Source organism: Nycticebus coucang, chromosome 9 (genome assembly GCF_027406575.1).
Source record: "Nycticebus coucang isolate mNycCou1 chromosome 9, mNycCou1.pri, whole genome shotgun sequence".
Lineage (NCBI taxonomy): Eukaryota > Metazoa > Chordata > Mammalia > Primates > Lorisidae > Nycticebus > Nycticebus coucang.
The window spans coordinates 115,463,759-115,477,903 of NC_069788.1; the positions used below are offsets into that span (position 1 = coordinate 115,463,759).

The window sequence follows — 14,145 nt, forward strand, 5'->3', positions numbered from 1 at the left end:
GAATTCAGTCAAGGCAGCACCCATCCCTACCTCTGCTTCTTATTTTCTTGTGTTTTATAATTTGGATGATGTAAAGTGAAGCCTAGGTAGATATTATTCATCCTGTAGCACCGAGGATTTCTGAGTGTACCACAAGACAGGTTCAGTATGCCTTTAAGTTTATGCCTTCATAAATTGCTGTACTCTTTTTCTTACTAAGCAGCTGAGTAAAGCTTCACAGGCCGAAGAACATTGAGAGGAGTGCCTAAAAAAGTAGAAAAGACAAAACATAAAATATATCTGAGAAAACACCCAGGGTTGCAAGCAGAATCTGGGTGTAATGGATTAGGGAACAGGTCACTAAGGGACAGTATTGGTCATCAGCTGCTTCTGCCTTGGCTCTTCTCTGTTTCCAAAGCATGGCAGAGTTATCCAGTAGATAAAGACAAGTGAATATAGCCACCCTTTAGATTTGATTCCAGGTCTTTTGATAGGTATGTGGGATGTGACTTTTAATGTTTACTTATAGGAAACATCCATAAATAATTCCTAATAAAACAGACCCTTCTGCTCAGGGAATTTGCCTAGCCCTAAAAACCATGTCTTCCCATTAAGCATGCCCTCTCAGGACATCTCATCAACAAATGGATGAAGGATGTAGGGGTCCAGTAGCAGGTATAATAGCAGTTCATACAGTCTCACCTTTCAGATTGAAGGGTCAGAGTTTTAGATTATAATGAGGAGGTTAAATCTAATAGAACAAGATGGCACCATAATTATTATAAGTTACTCATTAAAAATTGATGTTAAGAGCCACCCAGAATGAAATGACTGAAATGAAGACCATCCAGCCTCAAAAGGAAGCACTAGGCAATAGAAAATTATAACTACTAGTATATAATTTCTTTTTACTTACCTGTGAATTTTTTACCTCTATGTTCAATATATGTCAAACTAGGAGATGAAGGATAAGACCCTATCTTAGGAGGGAATAAGCACCTCTTGGGAATTGGAAAGCATTTCAAGTGATGGCATTGCACCTGTATTGACATTGCCCAGATCTGGTCTTCTGCCTTTTGATTACTGGTGATCTTTCGAAGTAAACATTTCCAGAAAGCTCTAGCTCCCCTCCCAATAATAGGTTTCATCTTATATTTTTATTTTCCTGATATGCAAATACTGAGGTGGCAGAAGTATGGAAACAGAAGGTATCTGACTTGACTTTAGGAGTTCCTTTATGTCAGTAGCACTTTAAGGTTAAATACCTCCTCATCAGACCTATTTTCTTCCTGAAGATGCTGTGACACTGATGTATCAGCTCAGGACAAAGAGAGGAATCCTGCTAGGTAGTGCTTGCGGGTTATACCTTTGGGTGGTCTACAGACTATAGACCCAGATGATGTATCACCTGGACATTTCAGTTGTAAACATACATTTGTCACTAGAGTTATAACATTTTTCTTCCCCTTCCAGTTACAGGTGCAGAATGGACCTACAGGACATCGAGGTGAAGGGGACCCAAGTGGTATTCCCATATTTATGGTGCTGGTGCCAGTGTTTGCCCTCACCATGGTAGCAGCCTGGGCTTTCATGAGATACCAGCAAAAACTTTGAAAAACTTGCTTTCTTTCAGTGCTCCCAATGAAGATACATTTCTCCTACCCTCCGCCCCTGCCATTCTCCCATATCTTTTCCTCTCTGCATAGCCAACAAATGATTTAAAGTGACTAATACCCACCCTGAACCTTGCTGTTCAAAATCTCCAAAATCTTCATATTCTCATGGGAAAGTAATGGTATTGCTTGAAGGAAAGCTGAAGACAAAAAAAAAAAAAGAGGAGTTATATTTTTCACAGTACTTTCAATAGAAATTCAGCTAGTGCCGAAAGAGGAAAAGGTCCAGTCACTGTGGATGATCCTTTTTTCTTAGCTGGCATGCCTTAAAGGCCAGCTGCATGATAGTGGAAGAAGAGAGGATTTTTGTTGTTAATGATCCTTCCTTGGAAAGTTTTTGTGGCCTTTATTTAATTTTTAACTATAAACTTGGTGCCTATATCAGATAAAGGAGAATGAGAAGAGCATTTTTTACTTTTTTTACAAAACACACATATACATATGCATATATAATAGTGTGTGGTGTCGCCTATGAAGAAGTAAAGAGGTAGGAAAGCTACTCTGTAAAGATACTTGTGGAGCATATGTAGTAGGAACAAGAGTGAGCCTTAAAGAGGATGTTCAGTCTGGGTCATTTAAAAAAATAACTGGAATGACTCATTAAAAGTCTTAGAAAAGCAACATTTCTTCTCATAATTGCAATGGTGAAGTAAGTTGCCATAATCCAGCTCTGCTTATGTCAATCCAGTCAGAAAACTTTGGGGATAAGTAAATCTTAACCAGTATCTGGGCTGCCCTAGTGATTTTCTTGGTACCTCTTTAGTTCTATTAAAGAAAAGGCTGGAATAGTTGTGGTTGGGGCTGTGGTGATGGGGCCAAACTAACCCAGGGAGAAAACCCTAAAGAACACAAGATAATTCCTCCAGCGCAGCCCATGGACCCTCTCAGGCCCTCAGTCTTTCTGGACTCTAGTGACAGGAAAACCTGAGAGGAGGAACTGCCTCCCTGGTGGGATAGGTATGAAGTCAGCTTCTGCTTCTCATTTAGTTAAAATGAGAGGGCCTGGATAGGTAGTTTTTTTTGAAGGTGCTAAATACTGTTTAATTAATAAACTGTTTGCAGAGAAGGGGAGGAAAAATGTTTTGTTTGCTTTAGGGGATAGTGGGATTTGGTGAGTGCTTCATGGAGCCTGTAAGGAGGATATGAATGAAGGGAGACTAGGAAGTACCAAGGATATCCGTGAGGCAGGAACCATCCTGTTCATGTTTAGTTAAGGTTTGGACAGCTGAACCAAGAAAATTTCTAGTTAAAAAAAAAAATCATTTACATTCTCCAAATATGCTGGCCATACTTAGGCCTTCTATAATTTTGACTGCAAGGTTATAAGGATTTGCTCTCAGGCAACGAATTCTATTCGTTTTTAGTGTAGACTATCTAGTAACTAAACAGATGTTGATGGGACATCAGGTTTGTCCAGACACTTTTACAAATAATTCAAATGTATATTGCCCAAAGTGCTTTCTGGTTCCAGTCAGAGAGAATGCTTAAAATGAATTAGCCACACAAGCAGGACATTGTTAAGTTGGTATCAAGTTTATATTGCAGACAGCAAGAGAAAATTAAAGAAATGGGTACCATGCAGAACTTGATGCAGCAAAAAAGAAGATATGCAGCCAACCATTGCAGTCTTTTTGCCTTTTTTTTTTTTTTTTAGAAATTCAGAAAAAGCTATCACATAATGGCATCAGACTAGATGGGAAAGAGAAAGCTTTTAAAAATGAAAGGTCCCGTAAGACCTTGCCTCTGGGTCAACTGTTAGTATCAATCCTAGCATAACTATGCCTTTTAACCTAAACTGTTCAGTACCTTTGAGACTCACTTACACAACTAGACTCATTGTAGGTTCCACAGAGAAACACTGACAGCATTCCAGTTGGCACTTCAACCAGCCACATTCTGGGGGCACTGCCTCTGGTGCCTTCTGCGCGGCGGCTTCCACGGCGTGTCTGCGCACCGCCCAGCATTTTTAGGATTTGGACATTAACTCCTGACAGGACCTTGAGACACACAAAATGAAACACATGGCAAGCAGGAAAGAAAAGGTCTTTGGTTATGTTTCTTAGTATATGTAAATAAAAGAAGAAAAAAACACCTATCGCATTGTTAGTAGAAGTTTTGCTTTGGTTAATAATAGGGATTCTGATGCACTTTTTTGTCTCAGAAATTAAATAGGCTTTACAGATCTGTATATTAAAGTTTTAGGCAGGTACACTAATTCTGATTTTTATGGCAAACTAAAGTGATCATAGATGAGGTATCAGAATCTGTTATTGATTGTAAAAAAAATTCCTGTTCTTTTTAGATGAATCTAATATACCTGCCATTTTATAGATTGTAATAATGTTCCTACCACCTAAATCATTATGTTTAAAGTTTTGAAAATTGAACAAAGGTATTTTTAAGACCCTATACTTTCAGGCATTTCTCTCTATTTTTTAATTCTGTTTTGTATATAATTCTAATAAGATATTGTTTGCTTCAATTGTCTCTATTTTCTTTTCCTGCAAAGTTTTAGTTTATATGTTATTAATTTAATTAATTGTACTATCTAGCCATGGATAATGGGAAAAAGGAGTTGATACTTGTTATTGTGTTCTGTGCCAGGGACTGTACCAAACTGGAATTGGTACTTATTTACATATGCCTCACAACTCTAGGATCTAAGTATTGTTAGAAAGAGGCTAAAGATGAGAGAGTAAATTACTTCTTAAGATTCCATAGGTGGTAATAATAGAATGAAGACTTAAACTCAGAACTTTTGGTGCTATCATCAATGATATTACCTCACTGGTAGTGGTTCTCAAAGCAAGGTCTCTGAAATGAAAATGTCAGCATTACTGGAAACTCACGCCAGACCAATTAAACAGGAATCTCTTGGGGTGGGACTGAGGCAGCAGTGAAATGAAGTTCATCAGGTGATTTCCAGTGTACATCCTTCGTTGAAGACACTGGCATTTAAACCTTGACACTATTTAAATTAAGTTACATACAGACATTGCTCCAGCCAAAATCAAAAACTTCGGCCTTTTCAGATCTCAGCTCTCTCAGCTTCTGTCCCAAGTAAGAAGTGGAACATTCTTTCAGCACTAATTCAGCACTAATTCTTTCAGCACTAAAGACTGATCAGCCTCCAGCAAAATGTACAATTAGTGAGCATTTCAGTTTGTGCATCTATTAAATTACAACCAAGTCATAGAACATTGACGCTAATGAGGAACCAGAACCATGAATCTGTCTTAGAGATGAAAAAAATCAAGGGTCAAGAGAGGTGAGCTCACTTAACTATGATCAGACTGTTGCGGAGATGACCCTTGTGTCTCATATTTGGGTTTTGAATGTGTTCACTATGTAAACATATATGAAACTATCTGTTTTGCCTCAGTCTACTTCCATCTTCTCTCCCTGGGCCTGAATAGAGACCAGAGGAACTGATAGACAGGTAAAAGGTATTGTAAGCATCATTACCGGAAGATTCCATAAAGCAGTCTGAGAAAAATCTAACATCAAATGCAATCAGATGAGTTCTGAGATTAATAGTTGTAAACTAGGGATGTTTTTGACTGCAGTCAATAAGCAATTTTAAAAATGTTTATTTAAAGAAAAACACAAGGCACTATAAGACTGTCAAATATATGGTGAAATACAGTTAATGTAGTTTCATGTAGAGCCAATAAAGATTTTATTCTAGTCAATTTTAGTGGAAATTTATCTTTGGAAAGAGTTCCCTTCATTAAGCAAGTAGCTAGTGACTGCTTACTGTGTGCTAGGTGCTGAAAGTACAAAGATATTTTATTTAAGATACAATCACTCTAAACTGAAATAACTCAGCATATTAGAGTGGGGAAACATGTGGGTGATCCTGATGTTAAAAGTATTTTTCTAACATTACCTAGAAGGTTTGAGTTAGGGAACTCTCTACCTCTTGCCTATAGTAGGTTTAGAGTTGGTTGCTATCTTAGGTTAAGAACTTTTGGTTGTTTCTATTTTAACTGTAAATCTTTTTGAGACCAGTTCTCACAACCAAATGGGCAGTTGTGATGAAAAGACAGTATTTTAAGAATTCTACTCTGATCAAAGGAATTCTGCTCTGATCAGAATCAGATTCTTAATGCCATAGACTCACGTGTGATACTGATATTTATATACAGAATACAAAGCACTTGACCTGCTTACCTGAAGCACTTAATGATACTGCATAAAAACCTATATTGTAAAAGCATTGCTGCATTTAAGGAATCAAGTTAGAGCAAACACTAGGTCCTATTTGTAGAAGTTTTCCACACTGTTCATGTTCTCTTTTTGCAGGGGAAAAAAGGGAAGAGGGTAGAGAGGGCTGAAGTATGTTTTCAAATACAAGTCAATTATTAATCAACAGTCATTTACAAAAGAACTTTATTTAATCATTAAATTTATTGATTAATCACAGGAAAATGGGATGATCCTTCTTCCTAGTTTGTAGATTTCAAATGGAGACACAGATTGAGTCACATTTTAATCTCATATCTGCAATGCTGATGGCGAATTTGCTTACAGATATATGTGCAATTTACCTCCAGGCCAAATTCTTATAAAAATTATTTTTCTTATGAACCTTATTTTGTTTTGCTGCCTTTCTACTTTTTAAAATCACCTTGCATCCCTGGATATAAACAGCAGTGTCTCAGATCCAATACAGTCCTGTAGCAACTTGGAAGACACATAGATACAAAACATTATCTAGGGACTATCATGACAGATTATGTTAATGAGGTCATCAAAATCTATGATGATCTCTCTTAAGCTTTGCTATTTGATATAAGATACTGCACATGAGATAATAGTTTATCTAACTGTGCCTAGCCAGTACTGGCATTCAATAAAAACTTCCTGAATTTGCCATTGAATCTTTGCAATCTTTTTTTCATCTTACTTTGGAAACTGTTGGTTAAATATCTACTTTTTCTGCATCCTTGTTAGAGCAACACATCTGACAGAAAAATGAAAATGGGAAAGAAATTTAAATGATCAATTTGAAGCTTGGCTTTGACATAGGAGATAAATGTCACTATCATGACATTGCGAATGATAGTAATAATGAACAAGCAATTATAGAATTATTACTAATATTCCAGCTTTTGTTCTAAGCCCTTTGCATATATTCATTTAAGCCTCAAAACTATGAGATAACTGCTATTATTTCCATTTTACAGATGAGGTAAGCAGAGCATAGAGAGGTTAAGCAACTTGTCCAGGTTATATAGTTACTAAGTGACAGAGCTGGGATTTAAACTCAGGCAGTCTGAGTTCACAACCTGTGTTCATAACCATAACAACACTATACTGTCTTCCAGTTTCTGTGGTATCAGGTACTGCATTGGGCCATCCTTTTTGCACAATTAATAACAAATTCTCACATCTATGCAAAGCGCTATGAACATTCCCATTTTTATAGATAACGTAACTCAATACTTAAAGAAGTTAATAACTTGCTCAGATACATAGCTAGTCAGTTCCACACCTGGGAATGTACTTCAAGCCAATGAGGAGTCCATTGCTCTCCTACCATTCTAGAAATTAAAGTTTATTATGTTCAATTTGATTTAACTATACTGTCACAGCCTTCCATTATAGATAATAGAAAATTGCACTAGGTTAAATGTTCTTTAACAGGAGCAATAGCAGCACCATTCTGTATATATATACAATGTTTGAAAGCAGTGACCAATATTTGCTATCTTACTTGCATCCCTTCCATTCCCCAAAGATACATAGAAGGCAGAAATGAGTTTATGCCGTAGGATGAATACAGACTTGTCAGAACTGAATATTGACCTTTGGCCCGAGTCAGGTTGCCTATAGCAGCTTCCTTTGATATGAAGAGAAAAGGCAGTTTACACTGTTAAGCAAAGTTCAGACCTGTAGTCAAGTTGCAAGTCAATAACTAGTATAGAATGGCCTTTTTCTTCCTTGATGGGCAAAGTTGTGTCACTTACTGATTACATAATCGATTACCCACTGTAAAGCTAAGTGCTTAAAACAAATGTACTAACAATTTTCTTTAAAGATATTGTCAGTTGACTAAGTATTTCTTCTGCTGATAACACCTGGGATCACTCATGAAGCTGCAGTCATCTGATGGGTAACCAGGGTTGGGTGGTCCAAGATGGTTTCTGGCAGTGCTGGCTATTGACTAGGGTGCCTTGATTGTCCATGTGGCCTCTCTTCCAGTATACTCGACTGGACTTCTTCACAACACTGGGGGCCTCAGGGAAACATCCCAAGAAGGCAAGCAATGTGAATACATTATCGAGCCTTTGCATTTGTCACATTTGCTGATGTCTTATTGGCCAGAGCTATTCATGGTCAAGCCCAGAGTCACTGTGGAAGGGGACTCCATCTCCACCTCTTGATGGAAGTAGTGCAAAGATTTTATGGGCATTTTTAATCCAGCACAGAAAGAAACCAGACTTAAAACAGCAAAGACAAGGGGTTAGCTAACTTTTTCTTAAAGGGCCAGATAGTAACTATTTTAGGCTAGCAGGTTTCAGGTCTTTATAGTGTGAAAGCAACCACAGACAGTCTATTAGCAAAAGGGTATAAATAAAACTTTATTTACAAAAACGGGAGACCCTGCCAGACTATAGTTTGAGCATCACTGGTAAAGAGTATTGTATGTTGAGATGGACCTTTGGGAGTAAAAATGAGAGGATAGAGCTCCCAAAGGTTGGCCCCTTTGAGCCCCAAATTGAAAGGCATTGACTCATTTCCTAGGAATGGTTCTTTTTAAAAAAATAAGTTCTTTAAGAAAGCGAAGCCAGGCAAACTCCAACAAAAGTTTCTTGAGTAGCTTCAGCATTATCAGACTTGACTGAGCACCCATCACGGCCATGACATCATTCAGGATTCAAGGATTCACATAAAAATATTAGCCAGATTGAGTACTCCCTTTGTAGAAGTTATTTTGTTTAATGCTTAAAATAAGCCTAACATCAAAATTAGTTCCCCCATTTTAAACATGGAAAAATAGAGATGTGAATTACTGTTCTAGCTGTTTTAAGGGAGTCAAGATTTGAACCAGAACTTTTTCTGTGCTCCTTCTACACCACCACATTTTTATCTTTTGATTCAATTCAAGAGGGAAATAAAGTATATAGAAGAATAACATATTCACAGGAAATTTTTGGATATCACTTCAGGTGCAGATGAAAGATAGGGAATAAGTATGGTAGGTAGTTTTACCCTTTGGAAAATAATATGTAATAATAGAAAAATTGAGGTATAGCAAGAAGGAGATGACTGCCATTGAGAAGAAAATTTGTTAATCACAGTTCTGCAGAGAAGGGAGCATACCACAGCATGAGGCTTCCTACACGGAAGCACTGGGTTTGTAGGGAGGAGGGCGTGTCGGCAAGAGTCTTCACTGGTTTTCATGGGAAGGAACAAGTGAGGCAGGGTAAGCAAGTTTAGAATTGGCTCATTTAAATACTTTCATTGGGTTCTGTGGCATAAGGGCTGTCCTTAGTTGTCTGGTACCTGGCCCTGGGATGAGTAGAGTAGGCCTAGAATATAAGAGCTTGAAAAAGGAGGTGGTTGGGGATGTGACCCCTGGATTGGTTGGTTTGTGTTTGAGAGGTACACTCGTGTGTAAGTTTTTTACCATCTCTAAGAATTGGCTAACCATGGGAGAAGCAGTCCGCCCAAGGTCAGCAAGGCCTCAAATGTAAAAGAATCAGAATACAAAACATAAAAGACGTGACTAAGGGCGGCACCTGTGGCTCAGTGAGTAGGGCGCCGGCCCCATATGCCGAGGGTGGCGGGTTCAAACCCAGCCCCGGCCAAGCTGCAACAGAAAAATAGCCGGGCGTTGTGATGGGCGCCTGTAGTCCCAGCTGCTCGGGAGGCTGAGGCAGGGGAATTGCCTAAGCCCAAGAGTTAGAGGTTGCTGTGAGCCGTGTGATGCCACGGCACTCTACCGAGGGCGGTACAGTGAGACTCTGTCTCTACAAAAAAAAAAAAAGACGTGACTAATACACTGTCACAGCTGCGTCTGGTGGTAGGTGCCTATAGTCCCAGCTACTCTAGAGGCTGACTCAGGTGGATTCCTTGAGCCCAGAAGTTTGAGGTTGCAGTGAGCTATGATGACGCCACTGCACCCTAGCCCAGCTGACAGAGCAAGACCCTATGTTTCAAAGAAAGGAAAATTCATAATTTCATTTTATATACCTTTCTAAAAACCTTGGTTAGCTAATTTCCTATCCCATAATAAATTATTTTAGTTAAAATAATGTCTATCTCCTATCACTGTATGCTAGAGTCTGGCAGTGATACCTACCAAAACCCCACGCAGTTAATGGGGAGTGGTTCTTGCATTTCATAGTTTTCATCTGTCCTCATCCACAGTGGAACTGCATTTCAAACTCTGTGCATGAGATCAATGGTTAATCAGGAACCACTCTACAGAAAAGAGGTTTTAATCCAGCTTTGTTGGACAACTACCATTATCTGAAGCAAAGGCTATTAATCTGTCCTAATAGTGTTTTCAGCCACATCAAATGCCCTTGCACACCCAGTAGTCCTTGGGACTGTTTACTTCAAGGACCTGTTTGCTTTAAGCATTTCATTCTGTTTCCCAATGGTTATCACCAACTGCTCACATTGTTCCTTGAATCTTAATCCAAACCAACATCCGGTTTTACTTGGACTACTGCATTAGCTTCCTAACTGTCCTCTGTCACTATCCCCTGGATTCCTTTGCAGTTTTTCTGCACAGACTATCTAAAGAGATTCTGGTAAAACATGGAATCAATTGTCTCTTTCCTGCTTAAAAATCCCCTAGAAATTTCTTAGGAGTCAGTCCAAAATACTTGACATAACTGATAAGACATTGCATGATCTAGTTCCTACGTATTTCTTCAAACTCTCTTCATTTCCCACTGCAACCTTTTATTCTGACACCTGTCCTCATTGGTCTTTCAGTAACTCAAAACTGCCAGGCTCCTCACTGCAGGGTTTTCCCTCAGACGTTGAGTGTGTGTATGTGCATGTCTTCTCTTCCACGGATTTTCTGGCTAAATTCTCACTTGGTATCATTTCCTCAGGGAAGTCTTTTCTCTCTTTTCAAGCTTGGTTGGTCAAGTCTGAGAGCACCTTAGACTTGATTCCCTTAATACATCCCTTCTCCCCCAGGTGAACTTGGTCAGACTGCAGGAGGCTTCTCTCCACAGCCTAACTGGAATCTCTTCTGAATCCTCCATAAATGAACCCTGTAACATTTTTTTTTTTTTAAGGACAGTGAAGAGCTTTGCTTCCAGAGAGGACATAAAGGACAAAGCTTAAGAAGTCAAATACTTCCAGAAACCTTCAAATGACTAGAAAACGTGGTCTTTGATCTCAGCTCTGTGATCATATATAAGGTCAGAGGAAAAGCCTTTGAATTTAGAAAATGGTAAATTCCTATAAGGCAGTGAGAGGACCAAGTAATAATCCCCGTGAAGATCTTAATAGAAAAAGAAACACAATTTCACACAGGGGTGGAGGGAATAAGAAACATATTTTAATCTGGCTCTGTGGAGAGGGGAGGCTGGAGTAAGGAAATTTAACAGCATCACTGCAGTGGTCTTTTAAGGCTTGTCTTAGCTACACCAAAGTAAGTGACAGACTGGTAATAGGGAAAGTGTAAGAAGCTTCTTCCTCCCTCCCTCCTTCTTTCCTTCCTTCTTTCTTTTTCTTTCAGAAGCTTTACTTTATCTCAGCATTATTTTAGGAAGTCAGGGAATTTATCTTTGAATTTAAATAAATCTAGTATTCAGGAGATGTGCTAAGTTGAGGTAAATACTTTTAGATAATGGGTATAAGATCTTAAAGTGTCTTTTAAAGGGAACTTTGTGCTGTAAGGGATGTTGGATAATAAGTAAAATATACTGTATTTCCACTGTTAAATTTTGTCCCGTCTACTCCCCTGGTCTGTTTGCTAAAAAGAACAGTTTTTCTCTGGACACTTGAAAGAGAGTCACTGTATGGCTAAATTAAGGTGAACTTTTCCTTTTGTTTTAACAGCTAAGGACATAGTATTCCTTCTTTAATGTTAGATTTTCATTTCCTCAGTAGTTGGTATGCTCAGCTTTTAAATGATCATTTATGTTTTGTCACAAAACCATCAATTTCTCCAGCTGTTCAATTATAATAAATTAGAACGTGACATTCTCATGTAATTATTTTCACTTTTTTATATATCTGATTCCTACCATATATTTAATATATTTTTTATTCATTAATTTTTTTTCAAATAACCAGCTTTTTTATTATTTGTATTTGTTTTCTGTTTCTCTTATTTTAGCTTTTATTTTGATTGATTCCCTGTATATGCTTTCTTTTCTTCTTATTGGGGGGTTCTTTTCCTTTACATAGTTGCATGTTTATTTTCAGTCATGTACAATCATAGAACTTCATATGAACTTTTTGTTAATTACCATAATATAATTTCTATTTTTATATCCTATATCCTCTTCCACCTGAAGGTTATTCAAAATAGTCTTATTTGATATTGAAGTGGGTTATTTAGGAAGTAGATTCACTCGTGAGATGTTAAGTTTGACTTTTATTGGATGTGCATTGTGCTTTTTTAAAAAGAAACTGTACAATAATATTTTACTAATTGTTTTAAACTAGTGGTAGATAACTGATGTTATTTGAGCATGTTAAAGCAACACAGAACACACATACAGACCATTTTTTAATGGTCTGTTTTTCAAAAAGTTTAATGTTGAGATAAAAGTATACTGTACTTACTTTTTTTTTTTTTTGAGACAGAGTAGAGTGCTGTGACGTCACAGCTCACAGCAACCTCAAATTCTTGGGCTTAAGTGATTCTCTTGCTTCAGCCTACCAAGTAGCTGGGCCTACAGGCGCCTGCCACAAGACCTGACTATTTTTTGGTTATAGTTGTCATTGTTGTTTGGCAGGCCGGGGCTGGGTTTGAACCCGCCAGCTCCAGTGTACACAGCTGGTGCTCTAGCCGCTGAGCTACAGGTGCCAAGCTGTTTTTTTTTTTTTGAGACAGAGTCTCACTATGTCACCCTTGGTAGAGTGCTGTAGTGTCATAGCTCACAGCAACCTCAAACTCTTGGGCTTACGTGATTCTCTTGCCTCAGCCTCCCAAGTACCTGGGACTATAGGCGCCTGCCACAACACCCAACTATTTTTTGTTGCAGTTGTGGCAGCTGTCGCCATAACCACTGTGCTACAGTCACTGAGCCTGTACTTACTCTTGAATCAAACATGTAACTTTTTTTTTTTTTTTTTTACTAGAGACAGGGTGTTGATGTGTTGCCCAGGTTGGTCTTGAACTCCTGGCCTCAAGCAATCCTTTCCCCTTTGGCCTCCTAGAGTGTTGGGATTACAGGTGTGAGTCACTGTGTCCCACTTGTCTATTTCTAAATATAATTGTTTCTGGGAAGGTTTTTAGTTTTCTTGATTTTGCTAACAAGGTTTTTTAACATAAATTTCAATAGACAAAATCCTGTTTCACTACTAACTTATATTACAAAAGCACACATTCCCCCTAGAAGCTTGTTAAAAAAGTAGATTTTCAGGCCCCATCTATGACCTCCTGAATCAGAAACTCAGGTGATGTGGCCCAGTGGTCTGTTTTAATGTTCTCCAGGGGATTCTGGTGCCCACTAAAGTTTGAGAGTCATTGGGACACCAGGAAAAACAGAAGAGACTGAGGACTTCAGCTTAAGGTTTACAAGGCTGAAGACAAGCAAAAGAAGTCTCAGAGTTGGGAAGGGTGGATGGTGGTGAAACATCCATGACAGCCACAGGAGAAGACATCAAGGACATGGTCAATATTATCAAATTCTATAGGAAGTTTAGTCCTGTTTGGGATGTTTGTACTACTTCACAAAATATAACCTCGTGAAAGCCACTTAACCTTTCTGAGCCTCAGTTCGTTTACTGATAAAATGAGTCTGGTGTCATGTCCTGCCCCAAACTCAAAGGTTTTTCAGTGAATCAAATTAGATAGGAGATGAAAATGGCATTATGAAAGCAAACAAAGATTCATGAAGTAATTAATATTTCCATATCATACACATGAATTTTGGACATAATTCTAAAACCTAAAATGTTAACACTCTCAAGAAGTCTTGTGGTTTTTCTATTTTATAACAATACTTTCATGTACTTGCATGAGTTAAATACTGGTAGAGCAGATACTGGAGGATAATATAATTTGCCTAGATATCAAATACATACCAGTCCTCAGGAACTGACATGGTGGTGGAGAGGCTTTGTTTTCTGGATATAAATTTTCTATCCGGGTCTACTGACAAAGTGAGACTCTGTCTCAAAGAGTCCCACTTGAAGGATAGTTAAGATAACTGAGTCAACAGTTAGATAACAGAGTCAACATTTTGACTCTTTATGAACCCTGGAAATAGATAGAATTTGAGCCATATTTCTGAGAAGGCAACAGATTCATTCCGTACTGGTAAGAAATTGTGTGAACATTTTT

At 38.2% G+C, this 14,145-nt stretch overlaps 2 protein-coding genes across 3 annotated transcripts in view; both read left to right on the forward strand.

Moving 5' to 3' along the window:
* Positions 1–14,145, forward strand: part of SYNJ2BP (synaptojanin 2 binding protein) — a 99,668-nt gene that overhangs the window by 55,444 nt on the left and 30,079 nt on the right. The window contains exon 4 of the mRNA XM_053601871.1: positions 1,453–11,044. Within this exon, the coding sequence (XP_053457846.1) occupies positions 1,453–1,593 (141 nt within the window). The 3' untranslated portion in view covers positions 1,594–11,044. The remainder of the gene's footprint in view (positions 1–1,452; positions 11,045–14,145) is intronic.
* LOC128593656 (cytochrome c oxidase assembly protein COX16 homolog, mitochondrial) overlaps positions 10,939–14,145 on the forward strand; it is a 67,913-nt gene continuing 64,706 nt past the window's right edge. For both annotated transcript variants that reach the window (XM_053601873.1, XM_053601872.1), the window contains exon 1: positions 10,939–11,044. The gene's annotated coding sequence lies outside the window, so the exon portion shown is untranslated. The remainder of the gene's footprint in view (positions 11,045–14,145) is intronic.